General features: G+C 38.9%; 1 protein-coding gene across 5 annotated transcripts in view; it reads right to left on the bottom strand.

Moving 5' to 3' along the window:
* hydin (HYDIN axonemal central pair apparatus protein) overlaps positions 1-20,111 on the bottom strand; it is a 114,817-nt gene that overhangs the window by 58,640 nt on the left and 36,066 nt on the right. For all 5 annotated transcript variants that reach the window (XM_049483464.1, XM_049483465.1, XM_049483467.1 and 2 more), the window contains exons 18-23: positions 18,829-18,981; positions 12,278-12,516; positions 10,724-10,985; positions 8,278-8,421; positions 4,414-4,557; positions 3,751-4,064 (exon numbers count right to left, since the gene is read on the bottom strand). In XM_049483464.1, the coding sequence (XP_049339421.1) occupies positions 3,751-4,064; positions 4,414-4,557; positions 8,278-8,421; positions 10,724-10,985; positions 12,278-12,516; positions 18,829-18,981 (1,256 nt within the window). The remainder of the gene's footprint in view (positions 1-3,750; positions 4,065-4,413; positions 4,558-8,277; positions 8,422-10,723; positions 10,986-12,277; positions 12,517-18,828; positions 18,982-20,111) is intronic.

Raw genomic sequence — 20,111 nt, 5'->3', positions numbered from 1 at the left:
AAGTGATGCACATTTCCTCTCAGGCATGCGCATCCAGTCCCAGAACCGCTCAGCACTGCACCCTGCAGCAGCTGGGTTTCAGGTTCAAGTCCCAGCTGTGCCAAAGGTTATCCAGGATGCACCCTTCCAAGCACTTTGAGAAATATGGGCACACTGCATTGTCAGTACTTTGAAAGATGTGGTGTCAGGCTTCACTGTATACTGCAGAAGGTGTGAACACCTTCCTCCCTCTCAGACTGGCAGAGCTGCTGTACAATAGGGGAAAGATCTGCGACACTGAGAAGCGACCGTGACTAAGCTAGAAGAAAAAGCGAGTAAAAAATCAAAAAGGAACAGTTCCAAAAAGTGATAAATGCTGTTGTACAGTGTTTGTGGTACACTGCAGCCAAGTACCTTTAAGGGCAAAGCAAGAGTGCCAGAGAAGTGTCCCAATCTGGCCTTAGCGATTCTTCTAGCTACATTCTCACATACTTTTCCTCAAGTCAAGTCAAGTACCGGTAGTTTTATTGTCAATACTGCATATGTACAGGACATACAGAGAATTGAAATTACGTTACTCTCCTTCCCAATTTTACAGCAAGTACAGATAATAGATATAATAAAAGAAAGAATGGGAGACACTATGTGTACAATACAGCAGGGACACAAATAGACATACATGAGACAAAAACAAGGTGCAGTGGTGTGGGGGAGGAATAGATATATAAATATAAGTAAATAAGTAAAAATAGATATATAATTATAATATAAAAGAGTGGGAGACACTATATGTTCAATACAGCAAGACACAATAAACATACGTAAGACAATAGTGCAATAATGATGGTGATCGAGATGGAATGACAGTAAAAATAGTAAATAACAGTAGTGCAAATACGGTATATGGTATATAGCTTAAGGCTGGTAAAGTGAATGGGTGCGTAAGTCCTTAAGTAAGTGCGTAAGTGACATTAAGACAGCAAAAGACAAACGGCTGTTGATATTAAAAGTGAGAGATGTTGCAAAAGAAAAATACATCATCTTTTTCCTATTATCTGCTCTATATCAACCTTTAATGTGTTTGAGGTTTCTGTCCTGTTAGAACACCCAAATGTTTCCAATTCAAGTTTCAAATGTCTAGCTGATGGTTTGAGGCTTCAGCTATGCTGCCATTGTCCGCCTTCACCTTTGTTCCATTTACTTTGTGCAATGTGGCAGTTCCACTGGCAGATAACAACATCAGCGCACGATGCCACCACCACCAGGCTTAACAGTTGATACAGTATCCTTGGGGATAAATATCTCATCAATACTGCCAGTCATTTTGGTCAAACAACTAAATCTTTGTCTTATCTGACCAAACCACTAGAAGGCTTTAGAAGGTTAAAAGGGTTTTTATTTATCCATTTGTTCAGCTATAAACGGAAGTTGAGTTTGAACGTGCCGATCTCACATGATCTTGACATCTCACTAAGGGATGCTGTTGTCAGACAGGTCATAATGAAAATAAGTAGATAGAAACTCATTTAATTTTTAATTCTTTTGACTATTTATCATGTTTTTCAGCTTAATTACTTTGCACTCTATCATGGCAAGCTGCCCAAAAGTGTGAACAAAAACAAGGTAAAGAATTTTGGTTAAAATTAGCACTTCATGAAAATATGCTGCATATATATGCTGCACATGAAACTGTTCTTCTACCCCCATTTGCTGCATTAGCCAAGAATACAGACAGAAGAAAGAGTAAATTAGAAAAAGCCCCAGAACTGATGTCAACCCATAAATTAGGATTTGTGGCCTCGCTCACCTTGGCTTGGACGGGCCACTACAGAGCTGTGGAGGGAGCATCACACTGCTGTTAGTCAATCAGAGATGAAATATTTGCATATTATGTATATTTATGAGTAAAATAATCGAAAGAACCCCACCCCCCCCTCATCCACCAAACTAAAACTGCCTGAAAGAGAAGCACTGGAGCACTTTCTTCCCAAAAAAATGTCTCATAAGGCATTCATATTCTAGAGACCATAGCAAAAAATCACAAAATCATGAAATCAGATCTTTAAAGTGAAGGTTACCATTATTCTTAATTTGTAATAAAATGTTCATTTAGAATAAATCTTAAAATATTTTTACCTTTTGTCCACCTGGTTTTACAACTAGCTGTATAGCATAGTAACTCAAAGCAATCATCAATTCCACTTTCTTGTATCAGCACTTAGAACAGGTAGCAGTGAAGGCTACACAGCGCTCTTTGTAAAAAAAAAAAAAGAACAGCATTTTGTTTAAGCAGTGTAGTGCAGGCTACTCTTGTTCAACAGAGGAGAAGAAAACAGCCTGCCTAAATGTCGTCTTAATTGGCTACTATACTGGCAGCTGCATCAACACCGTCTGTCCCCTTCTCACTAGAGCATTCACTATTAAAAACCTGCTGGTCCTTAAGCAACTCACAGCGCTGTCCACGCGGCAAAAAAGTGCTTTACCGTACTCTTTATAATCTGTGTGTGAGGGACAGGAGCACTACTGGCACGCAGGACATGAGAAAAGCACATGAAAAATGAAGCTGACAGCGAACTATTAAATGAGGCATAAATGAATTGAACTACTAATATGATTGGTTTGTGCCTTTTATGAATAACATCATTTGGCTTCTTTTTCTGATGACTGCATCATTTTTGGCTAATGCCAGATCTGCCACGGTTTAGTCAGATATATGCTTAAGTTTAAGGTCAAATTTCCCCCAAAATGCTAATGTGGCTAACACTGAATGGAAACTGACATGGACCAGTGAGCACTGGCTCATTTACATAATGCTGAGTTTTAAACTTAACTGTATTTCAATCACCATTAGCTATGCTAGCATTTCTTGGGTGAGCCTGTCCTTCAGGTAGCAGCTAAAAAGAGTGGCACCGGAGGAGATTTGCCTCAAAGGAATAGTCTAATCTAATATTTATGGAGTGATGCCACCAAGTGATAGCTGGAACATTAGTTAAAAAAAAAAACAGGGATAAGTTGGACAGGATACGTTTATGGCTAGTAAGGTGATTAAAAAGAATAATGATGATGATTATAAACAGGTAATATAATATAATCATTATTTGGTACAAAAACAGTATGCACAAGAGTCTTTGAAAAGAAAAGATGTTCAGAGGATTTTCAGTTTGTAAAAGATGTGTGAGAAAAATTTTGAAAAATATAAAAACAATGTCCCTTATTAAACTATTAAGTGATTTTGGATATTTCTCTCTCCAGGTGATAAAATCATGAAACCATTCAAGGATTTTTGTGTGTAAAGGGCAAAGGTGCAAGACTAATCTGAGCACCCATGATCACTTATCCCTCAAATGGCACTGCATTAAGAACCACCATTTACTAATAGCTAATAGAACCACATGTGCAAGGGATTATTAGGCAAACCTTTCACATATCAGTATTCCACAGTATTAACTTTTTTGGGAGAATGGACACTACATACTTCAGACCAAAAATAAAAAAAGATCAGACTGTTTTCAGCAACAAGTCCAAAAGCCAGGGTCAATTTTTGTGATGCAGCATAAATACAAAGTACATACAGATCTGTGTTGGAGGGCTGACATGCAGGAATTGATGTATATTAATACATTAAATATTAATCAGACGAAACAGGTTAAAGCAAATACCAGAAACAACTCAGCTCAGAATTTAGCATTATACCCCATTTAATGAATTAGATTTAGTTTATTAACAGACAAGAAAGGAACATACTATATAAGCTAAATTCCAGACTGTTACCTGATGCAGATCTGCTGTTGGTCCAGCAGGAAGGTCCAGTGGTAAGACACAGGAAGTGGGCTGCAGTTGGTCATGGTGATCTGCTGCTGAGCTTCAGTGTGGTTGAGCACACACCCGAAGTCCAACACACTGCTGGAGAAGTGTACGTTGGGAAAGTGCACTTCCCCTCGCAGGGCCACGTAGTCACGCTTAGGGTGGCCACTGTACTGCACCTCCAGCACCACTTCTGCCACACGGCTCACGAGGTCTGACTGGTATGAAGGGTCAAAGCGCACCCACAGCTCAATCTCAGCACCCACACCCAACACCAGACTCTACAAACACACAACCACACAGAAACAGAAAAATACAGAAATGTTCCAAAATGTAAGTGTGAAACCTAATAATACCAATGACTTTATAAAAAAAATTGTAATGAACAGGAGTTATATATGCGATACAGGGAAAACTTTCTACTAGATTTTGGAGAACTGCCTAAAGATTTCATTGCATTCAGTACCAAGTACCACCATAAGGTCAGAATGTTAGTTGATAACCAACTCACCACAGTCCCAACTCCAAACATCATTTCTAATGCATAGTAATGCATAGAGCTACCTCATTTCTGAGAACACAGTTTTGCTTTAAAACGTTATTCTCACAAACAACGTTTTAGTAGTGTACCTTAGAAGTGGCGAATGTGTTATCTCCAGCATGGTCACAAAGTCCAAACGGCTCAGCCAGGGTGAGCTCCATAGAGAGGGGCAGGGTGGACGTGCTCTTCAGAAGCAGCCTCTCATACAGAGGCACCAGTGGCATGTCTGGAACCTGGAGGACACAGAGCCGGACAGAATTAACTGAGCTCAGCAAACAATTAAAAGTATAAGACAAACTTGCTTAAACTGAAATACACACAATGCCTTATTAGAAGTGGGCAATATGACAATATTTTCTTATTGTATCAACAATATTCCTTTTTTAAACATATCAAGGATATTATCAATGATTAAGGAACACTGACCAAATTGGACATTCTGTTATAAAGACTGTAAAACATCCAGTGGACTCTTAATATTCTATTTCCCATAAAGGTCTGGATGCAGTAATAACATTTCCCAGTCCAGACTTCCAATTCTGTCTTTAAGGCTGGCACAAATTCAAACAAACCAGTATTCTTCCCTTTCCTTCTCCAACTCAATCACTTCTCCCCCTTCTCTCCCCCTCCTTCTCTTTAGTCCTGCAGGGCCTGCTTTGGGAGCTGACTGTAAATCTAGAAGCAAGGGCTGTCAGCACGCAGATGGATGGGAGCGAATCAGATAAAAGAATGCCACCACGCCAAATTAGCATTTTTAGATCTGAAAAAAGTCGACTTGCGAGGGACCCTGAAAGCAGCTGTCAGAAGATAGCAGAGATCTATGAAAATCAGTATAGCTGAAGCTGAGAATGGGAAAAGAATAAGTGTGTGTGTGTGTGTTTGTGTGTGTGTGTGTGAGAAAGAGAGAGAAAGAAAGCGAGAGAGAAAGCGAGAGAAAAAGAAAGATAATAAAAGTGATATAGGGCAGACAGAAAATCAGTTTCATTATGACGATGGTTCCCCCTAAGCTAGAAGTGCTTATTCTTTAGCTCTGTTAGAACAGAGGAGGAGCAGAGCTATACTGTAGTGGTGCTGAGCCATAGAGGAAGACCATTTACTGTTCTAAATATTACAAATTAAAGTCGTAGTTCACTCAAATCCACATTCTGTATTTTGGATTTTTCTAGATGTGTCAAACTCTCTTTGTATAAATAGACTGACCTGTAGATGTAAGGGGTCGGCCAGTGCTGCCAGCGGCCAGCAGGGGGCGAGCACAAAAACCCCAGAATGCCAGAAGGTAATCAGTGCAAACGAGACACACCTGCTGGCACTGGTATATAAGACCAAGGAAAGCAGCACCCTCTTGCCACACCTTTGTAGAGGGGTGACCGGTAACATAGGGTACTGAAGAAAATAAAAGAAAATAAAAAGAAAATAAAAGGAAAAGAAAAGATCTCATAAAAAAGAGAGGAAAATAAGAGATCTGAAGAGAAAGCAAAAACTTACAAAAGAAACAAAGAAACAAAGAAATAAGAAATAAGAAATAAAGAAAGAAAGAAAAAGAAAAGAGCTCCAAAGAAATAGACTTCTTTTAGCAAGTCTGTCCTAAGTTTCCTTTTTAGTTTGTTTGCCTTTCCTTTGTTTGAGCAATGCCATGTGGCATCGCCTTTGTTTAGTTTTCCCGCCTTTTTCCCTCCTCAGTTAAGAGGGTGTTATTCCAACAGCTGCCTGTCCTTGCCAGTGGCGCAGGAGTAGAGTGTTGGCCCAGCACTGTCAAGGTTGGGAGTTCGAGCCCAGCATAAAGCAGTCCCTCTCACACCACTTCACATCCATAAATCCTTACACAAATATTACTTACCTCTTTGCACTTGGGTCCAGTCCTTAATAGTCCCGTGACAGTAGAAACTCCTACACATGCTACTTTTGGGCAGTGTACCTCTAGGTGAGAGATCATTGAAATAATTATCTGCAGCACTCAAAGAATTTTTTGCGTAGTTGACAGACTTTTACATAATTGGTCCTATTTTAGGGATTTAGAGGAAATTCATCAACCGTACTTTGGCATGTTGGTGTGTCTTTGGTATTGTAAAATGATACTATGTTTTTTTTTCCAGATTTTGTTTGGGACTTGATGGTTCAAGTATGGAGGCCTCGTGGGGAGAACTTTAATCCTGCTTTTGCTGTGGAGCAACACACTGCCCCATCTGCTGGTGTGAGAATCTGGAATGAAAGTCAGTCCACCCTAGCAGTGATACTGGGGACAATAACAGCTGGGCGGTATGTGTAGACCATCCTGCAGCCATTTTCTTGCTTCCAACACAAACAAAAAAATGATTGCTCACATGTTGACTAATCAATCTTAACCTTTGTGTCATGGTAATGAGATAATAATAGTTCTTTACTTCACCTGTCTGTAGTTTTAATTGTATGGTCATTCAGTATATAATACAATGTTTGGCTATAGAATGTATATATATGGGCAATACAGAGCAGGACTGCAACTCAAATGGCTCAATACTCCCTCATTAGTATTGCACTAAATAGGGAAAGATTATTTAGTTTACTAAGTAGTGATGACAACACAAGTAAATACAAACACTACCTCGTCATTTACACGAGTCAACCTTGGTCCCATACACACACACACACACACACACACACACTGTTGCCAAATTGTGGGGTTATCTGCCAAATTGGTCTGAAATTGACTGAAGGAAATCTGCTTTAACAGGTGGACAAAACTGCCAAGTGCAAAGAATTTGCAAAGTTGTTGGGGAAATTATGCTGTAATGTACACAAAATGCCTGTAAACAGGGAGCAATTTTGGTCACAGCCCGGGTTTAATATGCAAGAGCAGGTTACAGTGCCTGTTAAAGGGTTAAACTATAATAATACATGATGAACTCAAATTCATATTTTACCAAACAAATGTGGTCAATCGATTTAAATCAAGCAAAAGAAACATACAAGTATAATGTTATCGTTGGTGCTAGTGTTGGGATCAGCAATCTATTTTCCAATTCATTAGACCGTAATTCTGCCCTATGGATACAGCCATCTTTTAACAGTGAATTGACTGATGTATTGATTGACTGATCTCTAAAAGGATCTGCAGTAGGAATAAGCAGCACTAGGAGAGGCAGTTGCACAGGATGTATATGCTCTGCTTTCACATCCAGTAATGGGAACAGTTTTCTCAGTACAAAGGAACTTTCTTTGTTTGTGAGGGAAGAGATAATTGCCACAATGCAAGAACACGGAACAGACCGATGCCTCACTGGCGTGTAAAACAACCCCCCCAGCACTGAGAGAAAAAAAAAACAAAAAAAAAAAACATTTGATTAACAAAATCTCAGCGTTCAGCCATCGAGCTGTGGCACAAATCTCTCAACGCTTGGATGACAGAAATGACATCTGATGTAGACGTGCTTATGCAATACTGGGTTCTGCCTCACTTCCCCCCTCAATCTTGCTCTGGTGACATTATAAAATGCCAGCATAATGAAGTAGGTTAACATTACATAATGCTGGAGGGAAACAATTTCAATGGAATTCAAGAGAAACAAGATGCAATCAGAAACACAAACACACAAGATTTTTTCCTGAGATCTATCTGATGTTAAGCAAATGTGAAACTGGAGAAGAAACATTGAATTATCACTTTTTGCAGTATTTGATAGAATCTGTGTTCCAATATTGGAAATAATAGAATAAGCGATTTCTCTTGGTGTTTTTTGGCAAATAGATGGACAGTACTGTAGTGGAAATCAGAAGCTGCACCATCATTTAAAGCATGAATCAGTGATTTTAGTAATGTGCTTCGTTTGATCCTAGACCATTTAGAGGAGTGATAGTTCTGCTGTTTGGCCAACGGTGCAGCTTATTGCACTGTTTTGGGGTTATACCAATAAAAAGAAAAAAAAAACACAAATCCAAACACATATGCACATAAATAGTCACACCCATATACACACCTTTTCCACATAGAAGCTGAGTTGCTGAGAAGAAATGTCTAGAACTGGGGCAATGAATTGGCATGTGATGTCCACAGTCATGATGCGTTTCTTTGCAGTCTCGTGCTCCACGTTAGCAAGGCATACCAGCCTTTCTCTCACAACCTGAACACACACATACACATGCACACACACACATGAACACACACATACACACATTTGTATTACTGAAGACATCCACTGACTTCCACTGAAAACTGAATACTGCTCTGCCTACATCCACAACCTTTAAAAAATATGTCAACATCAGGCAGATGTTTGATTGGTGAATTTATTATTTCTGGTTTCTTCAGACAAGCAGAACATTTAGGTGTTGCTGGTCTACTGCACCAAAACATCTGCATTGCATGTAATATTCAACCCAGCCAAAAAAACGCTACATACTTAAGTCAGAATACTACAGTCCAGGCAGTCCCAATTTCTAAATGTTTGTTTGTTTTGTATGTAAGTATTGTCATCTGTATTGCTATCAGCAGATACAGAGCAAATCAGATCAAATTAACTTGTATAATATATTTATCTTTTTAAAACAGATGTTTCAGTTGCAGAGACTAGAGTCAAGATGCACCAGTCAAAGATAGTAAGATTTCTGCATAGTACTGGTCTGGGAGGGTGACTTAAAATAATGCATTACTAAAAAAAAGTTAATTAGTTCATTAAAACGTCCCAGATAAAATAAATCATTTTTAGTTATTTGGTCATATATCAGAAAAACAAAGCTTTTTTGCCCAAAATACACAGAGTGGCACAAATCTAATCCAGCTCATTTCATCACAAACTATTATACTGCATGGATTATTATTATGGAAGATGAATAGCCCAAACTACATGGAAATACTGCAAGCAAAGCTATTAAACAGGACAACAAAACAGCAAAAAATTAAATCATTCAATGGGCAAAGTCCATAACTCAAAGATCAAGAATATGGTCTGCAGGAATCACCCCTACAAACTGTTACTAAAGAAAAAAGTAACTTTACTAATATGCTATAAGTCCTTCCATAATGGTACAGGGAGCATTTTTTTTTTTTCATTTTTTCATTTTCATGCTAATAAACATGAATTTTGAGAGCCAATAGCATACAGTGCCACTACACAGCAACTTTGTCAGAGTTAATAAGCCCCATTAGTGCTATATTAATAACTATTATATATTTTAACACTCCCAGTGTTCATTTAACACTAACAGGTGTTGAGTTAACACTGACAAATTTGCTGTATTGTTGAAATTCAGACTAAAATATTTTATTTGTAATTTAAACAAAATAACTAGGACATTCTTTATGTGTGTCGCCTCACTTTTTTTAGGCAGCTGAGAATTTCCCAAGGCTCAGAACTTCCATATCAGTGGATCCTTGCTTTAAATCTTTCATATTCCAGGCCCTATGCTTGATATGCACCTTTTTCATAGTCTCATCTCTTAACTTAAAACGATCTTTAGGCAGTCTTGACAGTACTGCTCTGAAATACAGCTGTGCTCTGTCAGCCCTGAGCTCCAGCACACTGAAATACACCCCGGCCAGGGCCAAGCATAGCTGCGGAGTACTGGCGTTGGCCGCAGAGGCCTGGCCTTATCTCCACTCCTCACCTTCCCTTCTCTCCTGCTCCCCATTCAATCAATAGGGGCTCAGGGCAGCAATGCCCCAGAGAGGAAGTCAATACGCTGCCTGGCACGGCTCCATTAAGAGAAGATTAAGGGTGGTTTTGAAAGCCTTTATCTCTGTGCTATTCAACCTTTAACAGGCTGCGTTGGTATGTGTAACACTGAGGAAGAAATGTGGCAATCACTTTGGGGTAGACTGTTAAACATATCCAGACAGGTAATGATTATTTCACAATGCTGCAAATCTAATTCTAATTAACAGTAGGTAAATTTGGTAAATCAGAGTACAAAAATATAAATCTGAAAAAGCACTCATTTACAGCTAAGTCTTCCTTTTGAAAGAAACTTTCTGCTAGTTTAATCAACTCACTTTGAGTGTATATGTGCAACTATCAAATTACTTTCCTGAGAGTTAATCTTTTAGTTTAAATCTTTGTTTAGGAGTAAAGCTAAAGTTTACCCAACATTCCATAGTACATTACATCGCAAGGTCATCTTTCCTATTGGTTTCCAGCATCATTTATTTGCATAATGGATGTGTCTCTCCACACCTACCTTGCCATCAGTGTGTAGTCGACTAAAGCTACCTTACCTTGGGTATTCAGTCAGAGCTACTTTTTCTGCAGTTCTCATATGTACACACGTTTCTCTAACTCCACAAATTTGCTTTGCTCTACCAAAAGCATGTGGTAGAGCAGTACTAAACAGTATTGTCAGCTGCAGTGAGTACTAATTGTGACTTTAAAACAGTTTAGTTTACACAACAAAATGATATATTTTCAGAAAAAAAAGCCTTTGCTCTACTTTGGGTGTGTCAGCGAAGCCCTCCAGCAGCATGTCAGCCGATTCGCCCGGGTCAAGCTTCAACCAAATGGGTGTCAGCGTAAAAACAGGGGCATCAAGAAGTGGAGTCACTAATGGGCTTTTGGCTTTCCCATTCCTGGATGTGTTCTTGAGTGGGAGGCTTTTGCGGTGGAACTGAGGAAAACCCTCTGTGGACCAGAAGAGCTGGTGCAATCGGCGGCCCCTGTTGGTCACTCTGAAGTGGTACTGGCATGGACGGGAGCTGCAAAACAAACAGAGGAAATCTGTTCTTTCAAGTCTAGGGCTTATATTACCTAAGCTTATGAAGCACTGACTGGCCCAGAACCAATCGAGATGAGCTTCAATTCATATCTCCAGTCTCAGCACTTCAAATGTGGTATACAGAGGTTTGGAACAAAATAAAAACTAGCATCATTTCAGTTTCTCTGATAATAATTGTATGTGTTTTGGACAAAGTTTCCTCATTACTAAACTATTTTAAAAATGACTTTTTGTTAGGTATAACCACATATAACAAAATTATACATACCTACTATTTGGTACAATGTAGGTACCAAATGTAGGTATGTACCAAATGTTAGTTAGTTAAAGCTTGACCAGATGCAATTTAGCAAGGGGCAATATCTTCCAATTAATTTACGAATGATCATATGAACATATGAGCTTGGAACCTCCAGTAGTTTTGAAAATTGTGCCATTTTTTTACTATCCATCTAAGAACAAGTAAAAGAGAAATCTCTGAATGCTTACAATTGCCACAATATTCATGATTGTGAAGCACGTACTACAATACCAGTCAAAAATGTGAAGGCGCATACTTTGTTAAATAATATTAAAGATTTCAAAACTATGAAGCAACATATATTAAATTAAGTAGTAAACAAAAATGTGTTAAACAAACCAAACAAACCTTTTAAGCCAAATAAGCCTTTTTTGCTTTGATTACACCTTTGCACATGGATAATTATTATTTATTGTGTTTTTCAATGTTTTCTACATTGTAGATTAATAAAAAAAAGACCAAATCTATGTAGGTACACTTACAAACAAAAAAGTGTACCTACATAGGTACATAGGTACACCTAGTGTTTGGCCTCTACAATCACCTGACCTAAACTCAATTAAGCTGGTTTTGGGTGAGATTGACTGCAGAGAGAAAGAAAAGCAGGTTCTCTGCACTTCTAAGAACTCCTGCAAGTCTGTTGAAAAACAGTAAAGTAAAGACTTCACATTATGGTTTTACACTTTTGTACTTTTTACAATTTTGTTTACTACAGAATTCCATATGTGTTCCTTTTTATGTTTTAATGTCATCAATATTTAAATAATCTATAGAATAATAAAAAAGCAGGATTTTATATTTATAGAAATAGAAATATGTGTAGAAAATATGATTATAATAATTAAAAGCATAATTAAAAGCAGTAGCATCGGCCACAATCTGAATGTTACTGGACCCAAACTGCTTAACCTCTTTTGTGTTAATATGTAATGTCTAGATCCTGCGTGTACATCCTTTACTGTGCAGTGTACCTGAAGTGGCCTCCAAGATCCAGACTGGGGGCAAAGGGCCGGTCAGTGATGATGGTGGTGCCTGTGCCCGTGGCTGACACATCAACTGTTTGGGTTTGGCTGTCCTGGATGACCAGCTGCAGTGTGTCCTGGAAGGGCAGTGTGTCGTCCAGGTGGGCCACCAGCCTTAGCTCCACATGTCCATCCGGGGCAACCTTTCCTTCTGCTGGTTCCACACGCCACTGAGACCTGCTGCCAGCCTGCAAATATACAGCAGTCTGTTCATATTCTCTGTTCTCTATTCACTTACATCTTCAAAATGTCTTTATAAGTGAAAAAATTAAGCATTTCTATTGGTTGTTTTATCACATGTACACTGATACAATAGAAAGAACAAATGCAAGATTCAAATTATGACAAAAAATGAAAAACAGCAAAAAGGGAAAAGAAATTAACGAAAGTTTTTGTGTGATAGAAACTATATAGAAGTTCATAAAAAGTACAATATCACCAAAACATACACCTTGATTCACTGCACTAAAGATCTCTGTAAAGTTAAGAAAGAAATGATATGGCCTTTTTGTGACCACAATATTTTGTATTAATATGTCCTTCTCATAGGGGTATCTGAAATCAGTCAACAAAAATATCCTTCAAAATAATTCTCAGTGAGCTGCCACTTACACGCCTCTGCTAAGCCAAATCTTATCTCGCCCTTGTAGTTTAATGAGGGGCGCTTTTTTAATGAGCAGCCATAGAGAGATATTTATGTGTGTGTGTGTTTGTGTGTGTGTGTGTGTTTCTGCTCTCCTTCCAGCAGCATTCCCTTTATCAACAACAAATGCTCACAAAGATGACAGCAAGGAGAGGAAGAGGATGAAGTTAGAGTGGGAGAGAAAGACTGGGAATGTGTAGGGATGCACTGAAAATCTGGCAGCCAAAATAATTAAAAATATGGCAAAAAAAACTCTCTCTTTTCAGCCAAATTAGTGAAAAGACTGAATAATTTATACCAAACAATGACTCATTCATTTTAAGTACTAATTCAATGTTTCCTATAACAGAGGAACAGAGGATTTTTTAAGCGGCAGCAGAAGACCCACACACCACGCTACTGATGTAAATGTATTGCGTTTTGTCTCCTGGGATAATAAAAAGGATAAGTGTTTAGTTAATGTTCTTAAACAGTAGTTTTGCTATTCAGTTTATTCTATCATAAAACAAAGGTGGCAAAATGAATAAAAACCTGCAAATAAACACGTTCAGAATTCAGTATTTGGTATCTGGTAATATTAATGGTCATCCTTTAGTGATTACTATCCATAATATCACCAAAGTACTGCTACTACAGCACCAAATTGAAAACCTCTGGAATATAATTAAGAGGAAGATGGATGATCACAAGCCGTCAAACCAAACTGAACTGCTTAAATTTTTGCACCAAGAGTGGCATTAAGTTATAAAGCAGTGTGAAAGACCAGTGGAGAACAAAATGCCAAAATGTATAAAAAATAGTGATTAAAAAGCTTTTTAATATTTTGAGGTCTCAAAGCTCAAAGTTCAAAAATGTTCTTGTATTTTCTGCAAATAAATGCTCTAAATGACAATATTTTTATTTGGAATTTGAGAGAAATGTTGTTCGTAGTTTATAGAATAAAAAACAATGTTCATTTTATTCAAACATATACCTATAAATAGCAAAATCTGAGAAACTAATTCAGAAACTGATGTGGTCTCTTATTTTTTCCAGAGCTGTATATTTGAAACATTTAAAGCAATACAACTGGAGAAACTGAAACAAAATTATGAGATAACACCCCAAGACAAACTAAGCGAGGGCATCATAGACCCTGCTTTTGGATTCATTATCATCTGTTAACAGCAATGATCAACACAGTCATTCTAACTTTAACATGCTTAAATGCGATTGCTGCCTGTAGTCTCTTAACACTGCTTAGATATTACAGATATTATAATTATAATTATAGATACGTTTTTACTCCTTTGAACTCTTCTTATGCATGCAATTTTAATGAGACCAGATTAACCAGCTCCTGTTTCCTAACCTGGGTGCCTGTGTACTAGTTTGGCAAATCCAAAAGAATGCAAGAGCTACAGCCCACAACATCACATCAGCACAGCACACAACAATAGCATACCATTATAAAGGAAAGTGAATGACGAAAAGCCAAAATACGTCTGATTGCAGACTTTACTATAGACTTTAACCTTTACAACATCTTTTAACGGCCGCTGTGTTCAGTTTCTGTGAAGCTCTAGAAATTTGTACTCATTTTTAAGCCAAGGAAGAGTACATAGAGGCTAATTGAAGTTATCAGCTGTGGAAGCCAGGACTCTGGGCTAGCACAAAGATAATAATAACAAAGATAACTTATGAGCCAGATCCTCCATGTTCCCAAACACCTTATAGATAGCACAATAACCCTTCTTTCCTCCCACTATTGCACCTTTTGTGAAGAGAAACGCACTAAATGAGGAAATCCCTGCAGCCTTCGCTTATCGCTTTCTTTCTAGGCATTTGCACACGGCACCCTCCCTCCTCCTCTTTATCTTCTCCATCTCCGCTCTCAGGCAGTCTCAACTATTAGCTGAAAGGCAGATTAAAATCAATTTAATGCGCTGTGCTGATTGATGTCTCCTGCATAATGTTGTAATTGGGATTTTTCAGCGTGAGCAAAGAGAATGGTAGTGGGATGTGAGTGGGCTATTCTGATTAATGGTGTATTATTTATCTTCTTCAGTGGGGCTCGTCCTGCTATTTGGGCACAGTGCATTGCATTCATCATCTTCTACCTGCATCTGTCTCGTCGCTTGCTCTGTCCAACTACAGGCCAAAAAGAAAGGAGCTAGGCTGCTTTTCATCTGGAGTGCGCGATATGCTGAGTAAACCTCAGACGTGACCGAAATACAGAAGAAGAAACGTTTTTCATTACTAACTCCTCCAAAGTGATATTGAGTGTTTGTGTGGCATTATGACAGCGCACGTGGTGGGCTGTATGTATACATGTGTGGCAGAGGGAACGCCACCGAGCCACAGAGGCGGCAAGTGACTGAAGCCTAATCCCTACTGCAGTCGTGTAGAAGCACACAGAGATGATTACAGACGACCGATTCAGCTCGCTCACTCTCGCTATCTCACTGCCACTCTTCCTGCTGCTTAGCCAAACTCTGGGGAAACCAAATTATGAAAAAATACTTTCATATTCACGCAAATAAGTCTCGCTATCTCACTGCCTGCATTTACCCAAACTCTGGGTAAAAAATAAAAAGATAAAAAAATCCTTATTTTTTTCAAGAAATATCCAAGCATATTCAGTGGTACATACAGTAATTTCATAGGAGATAAAATACTATATCAACTATTGTGGTTACTTTGACTGGTCCTGTGCAGTTAGAAAGGGTTTCTGATTTGTCTTTCTATGCTGCAAAAATTTTGTTTTTCCCAGTTTGAACTCCTTTCTTAATTAAATAAAGAACTTAGAAACAATGACCTGAAAATGGTTTTCAATCTTATAACAGCCTTCTCCTGCTATGCAGGCATTAATTGTTTTAATGTGCTTGAGTGCTAGGCAGCTGCTTAGAGGAGCCCATGGTTTCTATCTGTTCAAAATGATCCTACTTCATTTGCTGTCCAATAAAAAGGTATCTCCAAAATCTTTACCTGAGAAAAAAAATTGTTAATTTTTAAAGAAAGTCAATGTAAAAAGAGTTTCCTTCAGGTCATTTTGGAGACTGATCCATTCATCAAGAACTTTTGATTGATAATTTAAGGGAAAGTCTGTGTGTCCAAATTATGTTGTTAACTGAAAATGAACACAAATAAAGACATTTTTTTATTGGACAGCAATCTTTTACAGTAACAGAATAAATACAGAACGGCAGCAGGTCATCCTTAGTGGCGAGTCCAGATTTTTTCTTGGAGTAGAAATCAGTCAGTTTGTGGAGGCAATGCGGTCAATGCTAACATAAGCAGTTTGTTGTCTCACGCCTCACATATTCAGAAGTTAAATTTCAAATGATGCCAGATCACTTTGGTCTTTACTTGCACTTGATAGTCCAACGTTCCATTTAATAATGTCCTGCAACCAGTGCCCTACCATTTCTGGAAAGCACACGCCGGTTTGGACAATGCTTATTCACGTCTTTAAAAAGATACAGGTGCTATATGCCATGGCGAACCATATGTTTAAAAATGTGTGGCATGCTATTGGACACGCTGTCAGCACCCCACCTCTACCTCAAATCTAAGTATATCAAAGATATACTCAAGTTGCATGGGACATCATTAGGAACCTCCCCTTTACTCCATCTGGCATGTTGAGATACACATGCTTTACACACACTCTGTTTGAGTAGCTCAATAAATATTGTACATATAAGTCTTAATTTTTAATTATTTATTAATTATATTCCTGGTAACCTTCTTCCAAATATCATTGCGATATGACACTTCCTTCTGAGTGCAGCTATTTCATTTTTTTATGATAAGTATATTTACATAATTTTTAATAAAAAAAATAAAACAAATGAATAATCATAATCATTTCAGCTTTCAGTTTACTTACTTTTGTGTTTGTGTGCAAATGGATCTCGTACATTACTTTTTTCCAATAAAGAACATTACTAAGGTCAGTCTGCCAAAGTGCTTACAGAGCAATATTTGACTAGCAAATCAATTCCCAAAATGAATGAACTTTTTTAAGGTAGCTGTACCTAAGCCAGAATCCCACAAGCTGCCTTTAAAGCACCCACTCACTCACAGTGCGTTCACTCTCCACGATTACATGAGCAGGCAGCTCTGCCAATGCGCAGGGCGAATGGAGGGCATCCACATACCAAAACAGAGTCTGCGCCGTGGGCCACAGTGGAAACCGATGTCCGAAACTCCAGTGACAGTAATGAATGTTCTTGCAGAAAGTCACTTGATTTAGTTTTCATTTACAGTCTAAAGTCTGTTGTCAGCTCATTAGACCTGGAGCAAGAGAAGCAAAGGGAGCCTGTACTACAGTGCAATCAGCTGCTGCACAAACAGCAGCACAGATTGCCCTTGGAGCACAGGCGAAAACTGCAAGCATGCTATTCTCTGCAGTAAAGATGGCACTTGGGGAAGGAGACAGAAGGGAGAGGGCTATCATTTTAGCCATGTGAGACTCTAGAGGAGTCACCGGGGACTCATAGATCTCACTCTCTCTCAGCCTTCATCTGAAAATGAGTGCGAGACAGTGCGAGAGAGTGAGGGAGAAAAAGAGAGAGAGGGAAGGAAAGAAAAGAAAGAAATGGTCGATAGGGGCCTGGACCGGGAATGGGACGGCTTCCCCTTGAGAGGAGAATCCGAGTGAAGAACAAACCAGCTGAAGTTTCAATAATCAGATCACGCTTGCATTAGCGAGGTTTAACACCATTGATTGCTTCAAACTTAATCACGGTAGAGACGTTTAAAGTGGAACCAAAGTGGAACGTGCCTGTCTCTGGAGTAAAGATCTCCCTTCTTTCCAAACACCTCATACGCTGCTACTGTATGAAGCATCTATAACAGATGGACACATATAGATAAAGGGCAAATTAATCTGCTTTTATAAAAGTTTACATTCGTCTGGCACCCCACACCGGTTCCTCCTGGCTGGAAGCCCATGCTATCGAGTGACTGTAATATAATTCACGAAAACTCGCAATCGATCAGAGCTGAAAAATGCTTTGTAAAACCTCTTGCGCCATCAACACACCATCCAGAGTCTCAGAGGAGAAGACAGGGTCAGAGCGTTTCTTCAGTGCTGCATTATAAGGATAAGCGGCAGTCCGTGATTGAGGACACCTTGAATGGTCGGGTGAGCGTGTGTGTGAACACACATGTACGCTCGTGTGAGTTGGAAATCCTTTCTGGGACAAATTCTGCAAAGCCGGCTGCTACAATTATCTGGCTCCTGTTAACAAAGAAAGCCCCTCTAATAATGAAACAGCAGTGAAAGGGAAAATGGAGATGAGGGGGAAATTAGGCCAGTTAAATAAGATATGTGACTATGGGAATTAAGCTGACTTTTATCTTTAAGCAAACACCAAGCAGCCGTGGGGAGCAGACTGAGAGATTGGACTAACTCCCCTACCCCTCTACACCCACCCAAACACACCCACCCCACCACCACAATGAGATCAAATTACACCACTTTTTAATGCAAATTAATAGACAATAAAGCAAAGGATAAAGAAGACCATTAAGATACTCTGGTCTGATAATTCCAACATGGAGCAATATGACAGACATGACAGGGCAAACAATGAAGCTCAGTATGCAGCTCCTGGTAATAGAATCACATTGGCAGCCAATTAACTACAAAGCCAACAAACCATTCAGCCAATCAGCTCATTCATTATACACTCAATTAGGCTGGGAATTAATTAAGCACACAGTATAACAAGCTTTGGGAAATCAGGTGCAGTATCAGCGAGCAAGCAGGTTGTGGAAAGTGCACAGAACTTAAGTCTAGAAGAAAAAGAAGCTACAGCGATCCTACGACGCTTCATCCTGACCCCTAACCACACGGGACGGGACCTACCATTTGTGCATGGAAACAGGCTGGGACTGGAGAATGGTTGGACAGCCGCAGCGACCTTGGGACGTCAGTAAGCACTGGGATGTTGCCAAAATGCAGCTTGGTAGCAGAGAGGGAGATGGCAGGGCCCTGACCGATGCAGGACAGGAGTAGTTCCTGTGGGAGACACAGAGGAACTGGAGGAGCAAAAGGTCACAGATGGAATCAGATCACTCCTCTAAATGCTCTTACTCAGTGTTAACATTTACTGACAGAGTGAATGAGTCTCACATGAAATCAGGAGCACAGATTTAAATAGACCCTGATAGAATAAAACATTATGACCATTATGAACATTATGAAATAATGCAGTTAAATAAATGTTAAATAAAACATAACAACAGTTATTTGTTATAGCGGATGTGCTGGTTGCAATTTGTAAGTGGATAGGTCAGACATGGTCAAGCGTAAAGACTAAATTTTGTTAAAAAAAAAATTCTATGGGTAAGAAGGCAGATGAACCCAAGATATTTCATGTTTTTCATGTCTGGTCAACTTTGTTTCATTTGTTAATATATATCCATATCTGCACTGCATGTCTGCAAAAGGTTGGGACATTACAGCATTTTGCACCTTTTGTACTGTTGTCAATCCTCTTCACAGAATTACAAGGACGTTTTGGCACCAAGGATATCAAGCAATGAGGTGTTTTATGTGTTATTTTATCCATTTCTTCTTTTAAATATCTTTAAACCTATGTAAAAGTCTCCCCACATTCTCTAACGCAGACAGGTCAGGACTGCAGGCAGGACGGTTTACTACTCTTACCCTCGTTTCCACAGCCATGCCTTTGTAATGTGTTTAGCATGTGGTTTTGCATTGTCTTGTTGAAAACTGCATGCATGTCTCTGTAACAGATATGGTCCTCAAGGCAGCATATGTTGCTCTAAGATCTCAGTGTACATTTTTTTTACATTAATGTTGCATCACAATGGTGAACTGACACAATCCCAAATGACAGACCCTGGATTTTAGACTTGTTGCTGATAACAGTCTGGATGGTTCTTTTCATCTTTGGTCTGCATCAATTTCCACCAAAAAAGATCTGAAATACTAATTTATCTGACCGCCGTGCACTTGTTCACCGTGTGATTGTCATTTCAAAATGCTTCCAAGCCCAGAAGTCAATGAAATATGCAAATTCAAATCATTTTTTGAGGATTGATAACTTTCTCACACATCTGTCACAAATTAGAAATCTGAAAAACACAGTATTTAGTTTTATTTGTGCCTTCAATACTGTCCTA

The sequence above is a fragment of the Astyanax mexicanus genome, chromosome 9 (assembly GCF_023375975.1).
Source record: "Astyanax mexicanus isolate ESR-SI-001 chromosome 9, AstMex3_surface, whole genome shotgun sequence".
NCBI lineage: Eukaryota > Metazoa > Chordata > Actinopteri > Characiformes > Acestrorhamphidae > Astyanax > Astyanax mexicanus.
The sequence above is the reverse complement of the archived record's forward strand: the minus strand, read 5'-3'. Positions and strand labels throughout refer to the sequence as shown.